Source organism: Xiphophorus couchianus, chromosome 16 (genome assembly GCF_001444195.1).
Source record: "Xiphophorus couchianus chromosome 16, X_couchianus-1.0, whole genome shotgun sequence".
NCBI classification, from domain to species: Eukaryota; Metazoa; Chordata; class Actinopteri; order Cyprinodontiformes; family Poeciliidae; genus Xiphophorus; species Xiphophorus couchianus.
Window position 1 is genome coordinate 3,956,220 of NC_040243.1, and position 13,780 is coordinate 3,969,999.

Here is a 13,780-nt window from a genome sequence, read left to right on the forward strand (position 1 = left end):
AATGTCTTCCTCAAAGGTTTCTGTGTCGTTTCCTTCAATGGTTATTGGTTCAGCGCCCCCACGGGCGAGGAGGGGAACAGGTTTTTCAAAGGGATTGGTTCATTTGACACAGTGCAGTGTGAAAGCTGTTTCCGAGTCTACCCAACAATCAGGTGTGAAAACATGCTAAGTTCTTCAGATCTCCAAATTTGACTTTTCTTGGTTAATCAGTTTATGTGTTTTGCTTTTGTTCTCTCTGAGATTTTCCAAGTTCTCCAGCTTCCTCCCACTTTCCAAACAAACCTAGGTTAGTAATGCATTTAGTTTGTGTGCTGCTGAGCTGGGTTAGACGGTACATCATAAGAAAGCCCGGCTCTCTTGAGGCCAAATGTAAAGCAATTTGAGTTGGTATGCAACTCTGCCTGGAGTGTAACGACTGCTTGACATCAGTGAGTGGAAAGAGTTTTTGAACTCTCTTTTATCTCCACTCCTCGGCGACATCAGCTCTCCATCAGCTCTCCATCGCCTAATGGTGTCTCCACATCAGCGTGTGGCTGGAAGTTCACAGTTTCACTGCTGTAAATTGAGCTGGATGCTCTGCAGTTTGAGGAAGCGCTCCTCTGTCATTACCCTCCTCACATTCAGAGCCTGGAAAGCAGGTGTTGGCGTGGGTGATGTCCCTGCATTGTCGTTATTCTGCGAAAACTCAACTCAACTCCCAGTCACGTTTGAAACACCTACAAGTCCTGCCAAACCTGCTCTAGTGTGTAATTATATACACCTTCAGCAGAGACAATGGCATCTATACACTGCAAAAACACAAAATCCCACCAAGTATTTTTGGTCTAGCTGTAGTGCAAACACTTTAGTACACATGAAATAATTCAAAACTAACTTACAGGTAACTTTTCAGCAATATATGAGCTTGTTTTAAGAAAATAATTTATTAACATTGATTTAAAAAGTACTAGTTACAAGTGAAATAATCTACCAGTGGAACAAGACATTTTTCCAGTATTATAAGTAAAAATGTCTTGTTCCACTAGTAGATTATTTCACTTATAACTACGATAACAAATATTGCTGGACGATAAATTGTCCCAGAAGTTATTGCAATGTACAATAAATATTGTTGTTCTAAGACAATTTTTAAGTAACATAATGGCAATAATGGTGTAATAATGCAAAAACACACTCAAAGATCAATAAACTTTTAATTTAATGGTAGAACTGGAAGATATTTTAAATATCCAAAATGAATAAACAAAACAACAAATAAAATAATTTTAAAAGTCTCTAAACGAAATTATCCACCAGTAAAACCAAAGCACCAGACTGAAGACATGATAAATCATGCAAATTATTGAGCTTTGCAATTAATTGATTCATTGATTTTTGCAAGTCTTTTTCTAAAAATATTAAGAAATTATTAACTTACAAAAAGCTCCTATATCTTGCTGAAAAGTTACTTGTGAGTTAGTTTTGTCTTAGAAACTAGACAAAAGTTTCTGCAGTAGAAACTAGACAAAAATAGAAAAGATTTTGTTCTTACAGTGCAGAGGCGGAGATCATGTCAGAACATTGTGCAGGAATGAAGCCGTTGAAGTGAGAAACATCCTCAGCAGAAACTCCTGCTACATCTCATATTTCCTCCCATGTATCCGTGTTCATGTTCATTCATGCTTATCCTGCCTCCGTCTGCATGTCAGGGGAATCTCCGTGTGATTCAGGGTGATTTTATGCACCGCTTGGTGTTTTAACGTGAACAATGAGACGCTCTGTGCTGCACATCCTTTGACAGGCATGCAAACGTATGTGGGTGGGATTATCAGATTGTCACAACGGTAAATCTGCGTTATGATTTTTATTTTTTTTTATCTGGTGCACAAACATTTTCTTTCCCCTTGCAGATGTGGGAAAATATTCTGCATCCTCAGCAGATCCACAATTGCATTTCCTGCATGTATACTTCCTGCATGCACAGAGAGGCAATGTTTCACATCATTGCAGTTAACTTGAACATTCACGTCCCCCCCCCCCCCACCCCCCCACTCTCTCTCTCTCTTTAGGTCCTGCTGCACACAGACAGACCCCCTACTGACTCCCTCATCAAAAACCAAGCTTCCTCTGTCTCCATGCAACTCAGAGATGAAGAACACATTAAAAAAAGACAGGAAAGAGTCTTACTTTCTTTTATAATTCCTGGTGAAAATGGAGAATTCCCTCTGGAAGAAAGAAAGTGGGGATAAGTGAGGAAGAGGAGGAAGAGGAGGAGGGGAACCCAGTGGCTTCCAGTTGCAGAGAAATGAGGAGCAGCAGGAAGATGCAACGATAAAAACCTTCCTCCTTCAACAACGACCGCGGCGTTGAAGAGGTCACGGTCAGTCCCGGGTGCTGCTGGACGCAGAGGAGCGGAGCAGCAGCAGCATCTTCATCACCAGCTCCTCCTCGCCTCTCCTCCTCCTGCAGCAGCAGCAGCAGCTCTGTAGTAACACTTCTATCTGTTCAGTCCGACACACTCCCCATCCTTCGCCGCACGGCCCTCCCCTTCTCCAGCTCTCCTCGTCCTGATTGGCTGTCCCGCTCCGCTCCCCCGTTACCCGGATACAGGGCTCACCCCTCCCTCCTTCAGTCAGCATACCCCACTCCTGGGTTGCCAGGTTGGGTGGGTTTCCACCCAGTTTGGCTGCTTTTGAACACATTGGGCAGGAAGAAACTGATCTGAGCGGGTTGTTAAAAGTTTGGGGGTTTTATAAAGCGTTCATAATCAAAGTACTGTAATTGTGCGACAGAGAATTAGGGCCATCCCAACAAAAACAAAAAAAAATAAAATAAAATTACAAGAATAGAGTCAAAAGATTGCGAGAATATATAGGAAAGTCAAAATATGAGAATAAAACTGCAATACTGACAGGAATGTCATAATATTCTGAGAATAAAGTCATAAAATTATTTCAGTAAAGTTATAATGAGAAGAAAATTGTAATAATGCGACAATAAAATCATAATAATGATATTCATATTATTACGAGAAGTCGTAATAAGAGAATAAAATTGTGATTATTTTTGAGAAATATCATGAAAATAAAGTCATTCGAGTCAAAATAATATCAGAATAAAGTCATAATATTATCAGGAGAAAGTTGACATGCGAGAATAAAATGTTAATGACAAAAGAAATCTGAATATTTTGAGAATAAAATCATAATATCACGAGTAGTCAAAATAATACAAGAATAAAATTGCAACAATGACAATAAAGTTTATTTTGAGATGTACTACGTGAATAAAGTCAATATTATCAGAAGAAAGTCAAAATACGAGAATAAAATTATAATAATGTCAATAAAGTCAGTATTACAATAATGTCATTATTACGATTAAAGTCATCATATTCCAAGAAGTATTACGAGAATAAAGCTGAAATATTACGAGGATACAGTCAGAATATTTCTAGAACTCATAAAAATACAAGAATCGAGTCAGAATTATTATTTTGACATTCCGTCTTGATATGCATCATAATAGTGTTGAAAAATAAAAGTTTTCCAACTCCCCTGAGAAACTTTCCACTGGTTTCTTCAGCTTTTCTCTTCAGTGACCGCTTCTTAAGCCACTCATCCATTATTATTTTTAAACACAATCCTTTGGTAAGCTAACTGTAGCGCTGCACTTTGAGCTGACGTAACGGTAATTAAACGGTTGTTTACTCGCAGTACTTGGCGGACCTCCAGTGGCCCAGGGACCACAGCTTGAGAAAGATCTGATTAGACAGCTTGGTCTAATCTCATGTTATTAGCTAATCGATTTGATTTGGACAGGTTTTACGTTGCGTTTTGGGCTGGAAACCCTCAGTCAGATCTGGCAACCCGCACCCCCCTCTATCTTTCTCTCTCTGTATCTTTGATGTTTGGGAGTTCAGTCTCTCAGCTGTAAAAAGAATATTATGTTTTCTCATCTTTTATAAGAACAGAGAGGGATCCACCCAACCTTTCAGATACATCAAATAATCCTGTAATCACCGTGTAAAACAACCACAACACAAAGACCTTCCCCACACAATCAACCAGAATCGAAGCACAATGTGCAGGAAAAGCAGGGAACTCACACAGAAATATGAATTAGAAATGAAAAGATGTGGATAAGAGGATGATGAGGGAAGCCGCCGCTGCTGCTGCAACGCTTATCATCATACAGAGAGGAAGACGGAGGAGAAGGAGCTTCCTACAGACGAGCTGAACTGAATAGCAAAGAGATATTAACTCCATTATTCCATCAGTGGCCACAGTCGCTTTGATGAGCTAACCTTCGCTTTCATAGCTGAAAACTGGGGCGAGCGAGGAGAGTTAGGACAACTGTGTGCAGGAAATCCACCTTCAAACACTAAAACAGATGTTTTTTCAGTCACATCATCGTGATGGGGGGAACAAAAGGTTCTGCATTTCTCTTTTCTGAGAAGCTCTTGTTATTTCTCCCTATTATGCTTCCTTGAACAGGTTAGGATCGGTCTGTGGCTGAAACAAAACATGTTTATAACAATTTTTTGGGCCAAAATAATTTTTAAATAATGAGATTCCAGTCTGATCACTTCAGAATGAGCTGTTTTAGGGCTGCTGTCACTTTAAATCCAAATAACCTGCTGCTGGCCACGCCCCGCAACTCAAAACAGAAAAATAAATGCAATTATATAAAAATAGATCTTGGAAAAGCAGAAGTAGAGCCTCCTGTACAACCAACGAGAATGAAGCAACTGGTTTCTGGATGGTAAGTCAACAACAAAACATTTGACTTTTCCAGTAACTATCGTAAAACCAGCTGACCAAAGTGCTGGAAATCAACCTGGGTGATTTCCAGGTGATGGACTGGCATTCACCGGGGTTGCTAGGTAACGCTGCAGTGCCCGTATAATGTGACTTAATCAGAAGGTTTTAGAAAGGAAAAATATATATATTTTCCAAAAAACGGATGGATATTTGTTTTAAAGCATTTGGGCTGTTTTTAAAAAGCAGCATAAACCCAAATATTAGTACAAAAAGGTGCAAAATGAGAATCTCGAACTATCGGTCCCCTTTAAAGAGAATATAGCAACAATACTAAGATTTGATTCACTGCTGAATTCATGAAAAGACTGATGGAAATATAGACATTGTATCATAACAACCACTTCAGACAACTCAACTACTCTGGAGTCAAATGTGAGGCCATCTGTCTGGGCTCAAACTGCATCATAAACGGCTGTAAAAAAGAAATGGTACAGTCAAAGCCTAGACGTCAACCTCGCTGAAGGTGCAAAAACAAATTTATGAATAAAACCAACCAAAGTCACCAACTGTTTGAAAATCTGCAGAAAAGTTTGGAAACTTTCCCACAGGACTGAATATATAAAATACATATAAAAAGCCCAGAGTGTGCCCACATCAAATCTCGGGCATGATGAGGCATCCTGCGCTCCTACACTGCAAATAAAACATCTCCTTAAAGCGATATTAATACCAACGAGCCTCCAACACATTCAGTGGCATTAACATCCCATCTATTAGCCCCACGCTGCGTGTTCACAAGCAGATGTGGGTGAAATAAATAAAACCCTCTCACAGCGGGGGCTGTCCACCTCGCTCTGTGACTCACACAGCTGCAACTTTCACACTGCAGGTATTAAAGCCACTGCCGATCTACTGGTTTCATTAAAGTCCGCGCTTCTCTCATTAATTATTTATCGGAAAGCAGATTTAAACGGGTTCTGTTCTCACATAAAGGACAACTAAACAGCATAAATTGAATCTAAAGTTGATTGATCTTAGCGATAAACAGCTATTTTCTTACAAATTTGAGTTTTCTCTCGTATGAAAAGGAACGAGCTTATTTTTCATAATATGCTGGATTTATAAAAACAAAACAAAAAACATGGTGAAACTTAAGAAACTTATCGAGTGTTTGTTTTCAAATTACCGCATAAAGTCCATCTTACGTCCCACACCGGACTCCGTTTGACCGTCTGTCTTTCCTGTTCTGAGGAAGCCGCCATCTTTGTGTCCACGGCTCCGCTTAAGGATGACCAGCGGCGCCCTCTGCTGGATGGCGGCCAAACTACAACACTGAGAGACGGTCCTAACGGACGTTATGAGTTGATCGATTCGATTTGGGCGTTGTGTTTCGGTTGTAATCTCTCAGATAAATTTGGCAACCCTTCTCCCTTTATCTTTCTCTCTGTGTATCTTTGACGTTTGGGAGTTGAAGTTTGTCTTTTGACCGGTGGCTTGGATAACAGTGGCGGAGCTAGACTTTTATTTCTGGGGGGGCGAATGGGGGGCCAGGGCTATCTGTAAGGGGTCCACTGACTATGACAATGACAATACAGTAAAAGTACTTTCATTCACATACTATATATAAATAAAGACTCATGAAATGAGATTTGCTCATGTAATTTGCAGTTTATTATCAATGCATGCCACACAAAGCATAAGTGGACATTAACCTCTAAATGACACCATTGTAACAAGACAAGACTTACAATGAGAATGCAGTGTCACACAGTTCACAATTACAATATCTCAAAAAAGAAGGTTGTATGTTATGGAAACTGTTATTTAATAGATGCTACATGTGCATTTTATTTTCGAACTTAATGCAGCTATGACCAAATGTACTGACTCCTAAACTATCATTGGTACAAGTACCAGTCGGTGAAGACCCAAATCATGACGAGAAACACAAGACTTCTTCATGCACTCATAAAAGTAAAATCCTTCGGTTGTTGTGAGATGAAGCAAAATATGTTACAAAGTCATCCATGTTGAGGCCCCGTGCCCTCCTTGACTCTATGCTAAGTGTTCCAATGTGACTTAGCCTGGCATCAGCCATTGTTGTCCTTAGGTAACTTTTAATTAATTTTAAAGCAGAAAAGCTTCTCTCACAAGAAGCAGTACTAACTGGACTAACTACTGCAATCTTGCAAAGTCTGAATAATTCATGTAAAACCTCTTTATAAGGTTCAAGAAACAGAATAAAATCAAGCAAAGTAGAAGGTGTGCCTAAATCACTCTTTATTCTCTGATCAAGCAAACGCCTTATTTGGTGCACTTCATGTTTCAGGTCATCTAAATCTGACTCAAAGATATGTCCAAAAGCAATCAGAGGCTCCTCATTCAAGAAAGTTGCACTTTTGGGGTTTAGGGACTGCACTCCTTGCATGATCTCACAATTTTTCTTTGAAAAACGCCTCTTTAACTCCGCTATGAGACAGTCAAGCACCTGATTAAAGAGTGGTCTGGGGAAGCCCTCGTCATCACATTTTCTCTGTCCTATAGTGCTCATTACAAGTGAGTCAAGAAATTTTGAACTTAATCTTGGATTTCTTCTGTCAATTTTTACACTGATTTTGCTCTTCTCAGCAAGTTCCTCAACCTCTTTCCATAGTTCATCAAAGTACTTTTCATTTCTGTAGTCCTGGAAAGTGTCTATAAGAGCACCTACTAGATCTACAGCTCTTGCTAAGTCAAGAGTGCTGGACTGAAGCATGTCGGAAAGACATTTGGCATCACCAAGCACTTTACAAAAGGTAACCAAAAGACCTAAAAATTGGATATCTATTTGAAGAAGCAGGCCCCTTGCCTCCACTGTTCTTTCGCCATTTCTTTCAAGTGCAATATCCTGCAACAATCTCAGAACTGCTGGAAGTCTGTCTCTCATGGTACGGCATGCCGTATACCTGCAGGCCCACCTCGTATCTGAAAGTGCCTGGAGCTCCCTGGGTTGTTCTGCTGGATACAACTCTTTCTGTACGTCAAGCCACCTCAGATGAACATAAGAGCCAGACACAAAGTTATGAAGCTGCTGTAGAAGTGCAAAAAAGTCAACGACCTCAGGGACTGCTTTGGTAGCATCAACAAGGACTAAATTCAAGCAATGTGCGTTACAATGAACATAAAATGCAAATCTGGCATTGCTCTGAATTCTGGCAGATACACCAGAATGCTTCCCACTCATGACGGATGCACCGTCATAACCCTGTCCCACTAGGTTATTCCTGTAGTCCAGACCATGTTTCTCAAGACAGCTAATGATCATTGCACTAAGACCTGCTGCATTAAGGCTTTCAGCTGCCTGGAAACATAGGAAGCTTTCGTGGATGACACCATTGTAATAATATCGTACAACCAAAGACATTTGTTCCTTTTTTTGCAAGTCTTTTGTTTCATCTGCAATAACACTGAACACTTCACATTCCTTCACTTCTTTTATGATTTCAGTCTGTACCATCTCTGCTAAGCCCTGAAGAATTTCATTTTGGATTTGATGACTTGTGTATTTTGCATTGGCACATCCTCTAAGCTTTTTTTCAATTAACTAACTGATCATGCTTTGCTATTTCATCCAATATAGCCAAAAAGTTTCCCTTATTTCTAGAGTCCCCAGACTCTCGATGACCCCTTTGAGCAATATTTTGTGTTGCAGTCAAAAGAAGAACATCGGCTATTGTTTTAATATAATAACGGTTTTCTTCCACCACTTTTTTCCGGTTTGTGTTTATAGAATTTAGCATGGTTGTATTTCCCTCATTAGCCCTTTTATATTGACTCCATGCATACATTGCATTTACATGGTGCTCTAACTTTGAGTGAAGCTTAAATCCAGACTCCTTGGACAATGCCTTTTTCCAATTACTGAAGCCGGAATGCGAAGCAAAGACACTATCTGGTGCATTAGGCAAAGAAAAATGCCTACAGGCAAAGCAGTAGGAGGAGTCTTTAATAACAGAATATTCTAACCAAGAATAGTCTTTGTACCAGGAGCTGTGAAAAGTTCTCTTTCTTGTTCCATGCTGAGTTCTGGGGAAGTTTGTCAAACTTGGCTGAACAGGGCCCTGTTCTTTTGACTTTGAAATATCTGGAATACAAACACAATGGTTATGTACACATAATTTACATGATCATTATGTCATGTAAATTGTGCAGCTACTAAGCAGGTCTTAGTGTAAGTAAAATTACCACTGGGTCCTTTTGGAAAAGCAAAAGGAGTGCTGGACACTGCTGAGAAGAGATCAGTGGTATCTCCTGCAATTGCCCCTTCTGGCTCATCATCATCCTGGTCAGGCGCAGAGCTTTCTGTGTTTTCAGACTCCTCCTTTGATGGAACTACGTTGTAAAAACAGTACATTAACATAATTGAACCAACAATTAAAGAAACACATTAGCAGAAGCCAGCAAGTAAAAATAACCTAAAACGGGGCAGGAATTTGACTGTTTCTGTAGATACTCTGACCTGGTGATGGTGGATTGGTGTTTGCCAGACTTTCTTTCTCGTGACTGTTCTCAGGACATGAGCTACCAGGACTGCTGATGTCAGAGCTGAACCCTGTTTGATCTGTGCCTGATTTGCTTCTTTTTATAAAGAAGCTGTCTATCCTGCCTCCCTGTCTTTTCATTCTCAACTGACCCTAGGAAAAAAAACAAGCCAGTCATGTTATGCCAAGTATCACTTCCTATTACTTAGTGTTAATAGATCCCCACTTCCAGTGTGTAGGTCAGGGGAAACAGACTGTGGCTGTATGTTCAGCATTCAAACTTCTCAGCTACTGGACCGACTAACCTGTTTTTGTTCATGATCATTATCGACTTTATTTATAAAGCACTTTAACAGCAGCCAGAGCTGAAATAAAGTGCTAAACATCAGCGATAAGATAAAAGAAAACATAAAAGAAAATGACAAAGCTAAACACATAAGAATTTAAATAAATTAAACATTTCATGGAAAACATAATAAAGCAAAAAGAGTAACAGATTAAATTGTCACAAGTTCATGCCCTTTCCTAGGGGAAACGGAACCTCTAACAAAGTGTTGCCGTTTCATAGAAAATGTTTAGAAAAGAATTAGTAAAAATAGCAAATGTCAGTGGGGAACTTGTGTGGAGTTTTTTCACTCATTTTATAGTACAAGCTGGCTCCATTAGCATTACCTTTCACAGGTAAGAAAGAAAGAACACAATTTTATGAACAGAATTTCTTGACTTTGTGGCCAAACGACAGCTTCTGAGCCAATAAATATTTCCCATGTAATTATATTGGCCAGAAGTAACTACTCTGATTTTTATTTTCTTAGTATAGCTAACATTTTTCATTCTGTATAGTTTTATTTAATGCGAGAGCTAATAAGAAATCGCTGTTAGAAAGAAAGAGCATTACAGACCAGAGGATTTTGGCAGGTCATATAATCAGGAATGTCGTGATCCATTCTGTCTGATAACACATGCACCACGTTGGATACTTTTTTTTTTACTTCCCGTATTTATCCTCCCGACATTGTTCAGGCAGACGTGAGTGGTAAACACACTGAAACACGTCAGCGTCAGCGTCTTTACAATACTTTTTGCTTCTGCGTGCATTACGAGTCTGACTGGCAGACGTGACGTATCATAGGAACTGGCCGACTCGCTCACTAAGTCGGCGTCTACGTATGTCTATAGCTGTAGCATTGTTAGCTTGATGCTCGCAACTTATAGTAGTAACTCAACTACCAGAAACTATTTCCTGGCTGAGCACAAAATGTTTTTAACGGGGTTTTTTTATTGGTAGTAGTAAACCATTGTAAAACTTACCTTTGAAGTCAGATTATCCGTCTTGGAGTCAAATCGACTGTATTCCTCTTAGCTGTACAATATTTCTCTATCGTCTCTTCGCGGTTCTCCTTCTCTTCTTCTGTTGGGTCAACTCTGTTGTGTCCAAATGGTGTATCACAATAAACGTAAATGGTGCATATCGCCCCCTGCTGCTTTTGAGCAGTCACAACAGTCACAAGTGTCACAACCCATTGTGGTACATAGTGCTACCTACTGTGAAGGAATGACTGGGTGTCGTGACATGTCGATCATTTGGGGGGGCCGCTGGGGGGGCCAATCAGATGGCTGGGGGGGCACTGGCCCCCCCGGCCCCCCCTCTAGCTCCGCCTCTGTTGGATAATAAGATGGCTAATATAATGAAAGCTGTGACATTTCTGCTCATTACTCCACCTCCTCTGTTGAAAAGTCACCTTTCACCTGGGAAATAACCTCTAAAGTCTCTCTGAAACTTAATTTTCTTCAACATTAGTGACTGTGTTGGTTTTCTGATGGAAAAAAGACGATCGTATGCAGCAGTCGGCCATTTTTCAGGGCAGCAGCTGCAGAGTGAAATGCACATCCCCCACTAGGGTGGATTATGATCCCCTGAGTGAAGAACAGAGAACATGCAGTCATGTATTCATGTAAGGATTTACTGGAGTTGTTATATGTGTAAGAAGAAGATGAAGGATGATGCCCAAAAAGATGAAGGTGAAACTAATATTTCATATATTTTTTAAGCAAATATGTAATTTATGCAAAGTACTGCATCAAGTCAGCCTGTCACAATAAATCAATTAAATGCATAATAAATTAAAACAGGCTTAGTAATTTTCATTTGTATGATTTATCATTTCTCTCTTTTCTCTCTCTTTCTAGGAGAGATGTTTTTGAAGAACAGTTTTATTTACAGGGACTTCATAATTCATTTTATTTGATATTTTTGTTGCTTTGTTCATTTATTATTAAAACCCAGGTCCAGGGTTAATTGTTCATTAGAATGTAAAGTTTATTGCCATTATATAACTTGAAATTGGTTTCAAAACAACAATATTATCATTTATCGCAATAACTTCTGGGACAACTTATTGTCTGGCAAAATTAATTATTGTGATCACATCAGTTTTTTTCATGCTGGACTAAATCTCAGCTGATGGTGATTGACTATAAAAACTAGAGATCAGGTTCAAAATCTGAATTTAGTGATGTATTCAGATCTTCAGAAACACATAAAGACAATTACAAATTCGGTCTTCTATCACCTGACAAACATGTCTAGGATAAAAGGACTAATGTTGGAGCAAGATGTAGAGAAACTCATCCATGCGTTTATCCTTTATTGCAACGGTTTCCATTGCAAATGTGTGCAAAACTTTGTCAGCATCCTGCTAAAAATTACTATTTTGCAATTGCTCTTTCCATTAAACAAGAAATAGAATTAGAATCACATATTAATACGTTTGTTCACGTAATAAGTCAATTAAGTTTTTAAAAAGTTTTCTGATGTTTTAGGTCCGGTTGTTATTTATAATTGTCATTATTACTTGTATTATTAACATTTTGGGTCCAAATATTTTCTTTTCTTCTTGTGTGAATCAACTTGTAATCATTTTTGCTTATGTAATATTAGTTGTTTTTAGGACAATATAATGAACAGGGAATATGAATACCATAACATGGTTTTAATTACCAATCTCTAATAATTAGCGTCAGTAATATATATTTCATTGAACTGAAATAAGGAGTAGGATTAAATATGTGTTTACTTCTTCCTACGCCTTTTTAAACAGTACAGTTTTTAAATGGCAAAAACACAAAATCTCAGAGTATTTTATGTCTAGTTTCTAAATATCTTATAAGAAAACTAACTTGCAAGTAACTTGTCATCAAAATACAGGAGCTTGTTTTAAGTAAATTTGTCTTTAATATTGACAAAAAGGTACTAGTATTAGCAGATTATTCCACTTATAACGTGGGAAAAATGTTTCGTTACAAGTGGAATAATCTAGGAGAAGCTATAATTTTACTTTTTAGATTCTGTCATGTATCGCTGCAGCTTTAATTCGAGCAGGAAAAACGTCTTTCCTGCCTTTCAACATCAGTATTTGTCATCGTCTCTTTCCAGCTCTTTTAACTGTAAAATCCACTATTTCATCCCTCTACTGTAGAAGCATCGTCTCCCTCTCATTCTCCTCACTGCCGTCATTATGGGAAATATGTTACACTTGGCAACAGAAATAGCAGCTTGGCTGAGAGCTAGAAAGAAAAGACAGAAGTGGGTCATGTGCTGCAAAAGGAGGAATGCTGCTTTTAGGATGAAAGGAGCAGAAGAAGAGAAAGGAGAGCAGGCAGAGCAACTTTAAAATCAAGCAGATGAATATTTTAGAGGCGATGGGAACAAACAGCTTAACGCTAAAGGATGTAGCATCTTCATCCTTTATGGCACGCTTTCATCACAATCAGACGAAACCACAAAGGAACACTTCAGTTTAATTTCTGATTAGCAGAGAGGAATAAAGTTGGGAAGTTTCAAGCATGGTTAAGTTTAAAAGATAAATCTCAGAGTTGATGAGATATTATGGACGTCAGCAAAGTGCAGACTGAAATACGAAAGAGCTGAAACTGATTTTCTACATCCAGAGTGGGGTAGAAACTAAGACATTTACTTGAGTAGCTTTTTTGAAAACAAACTTTCAGCAGTATTTTTCTTACGCTCTACTTTTAACTTTTACTTGACTAATTTTATTATGACGTATCTCTACTCTTACTCGAGGAAAATGTCCGGATTTTCTACCCAGTGAACAAAAAACAAACATGTTTTAACCAGAAATTCACCAGACACACACCTGCAGTTTGTGTTACTTTGAGAAGCTTTTTATTGAAAGAAACTGATTTAGAATAATTATTTTTTTGCCTGAATTTTTATTTTACTTTTTTGTCATTTTCATCCTTAAAATTTCCACTAACTTTATATTTTGGTTTGTCTGATGATGTAATTTTAAAATATTAAATGATTGATAATTTGAAAATGGCTGCAAACAAAAGCGCAGTTATACAACCTTGCATCTTTGAAAAGCAGAAGTAGAGCCTCCTGCACAACCAACAAGAGTACAGTAAGTGGTTTCTGCTAAAGATCTACAGTGTTCCTCATCTTCTCTTGGTGGTTCAGCCAATCAGCAGCAAGGAAAATAAATTGCACTTCTGGAT

The 13,780-nt window shown here is 38.6% G+C and overlaps 2 protein-coding genes across 6 annotated transcripts in view; both read right to left on the reverse strand.

The window, feature by feature from the left end:
- Nucleotides 1-6,001, reverse strand: part of shank1 (SH3 and multiple ankyrin repeat domains 1) — a 94,829-nt gene extending 88,828 nt beyond the window's left edge. For 3 of the 4 annotated variants that reach the window (XM_028042402.1, XM_028042401.1, XM_028042399.1), the window contains exon 1: nucleotides 2,167-2,481. The gene's annotated coding sequence lies outside the window, so the exon portion shown is untranslated. Of the gene's footprint in view, nucleotides 1-2,166; nucleotides 2,482-5,928 lie in introns of those variants that run through there. The other variant, XM_028042400.1, reaches the window with a different exon arrangement.
- A 389-nt stretch (nucleotides 6,002-6,390) lies between these two features.
- LOC114160488 (uncharacterized) lies at nucleotides 6,391-10,911 on the reverse strand. 2 transcript variants are annotated; one of them, XM_028043091.1, is made up of 4 exons: nucleotides 9,241-10,567; nucleotides 8,967-9,113; nucleotides 8,533-8,865; nucleotides 6,391-6,657 (listed from the first exon to the last, which is right to left on the reverse strand). In XM_028043091.1, the coding sequence occupies exons 1-4, from the start codon at nucleotides 9,401-9,403 to the stop codon at nucleotides 6,641-6,643; spliced, it is 660 nt and encodes a 219-aa protein (XP_027898892.1). In that variant the 5' UTR covers nucleotides 9,404-10,567; the 3' UTR covers nucleotides 6,391-6,640. The 2 variants fall into 2 exon arrangements, 1 of the variants encoding a protein (XP_027898892.1); XR_003598777.1 differs by lacking the exons at nucleotides 6,391-6,657; nucleotides 9,241-10,567 and adding an exon at nucleotides 10,574-10,911 and having other exon boundaries at nucleotides 8,472-8,865.
- Between the last annotated feature and the right edge of the window lie 2,869 nt (nucleotides 10,912-13,780).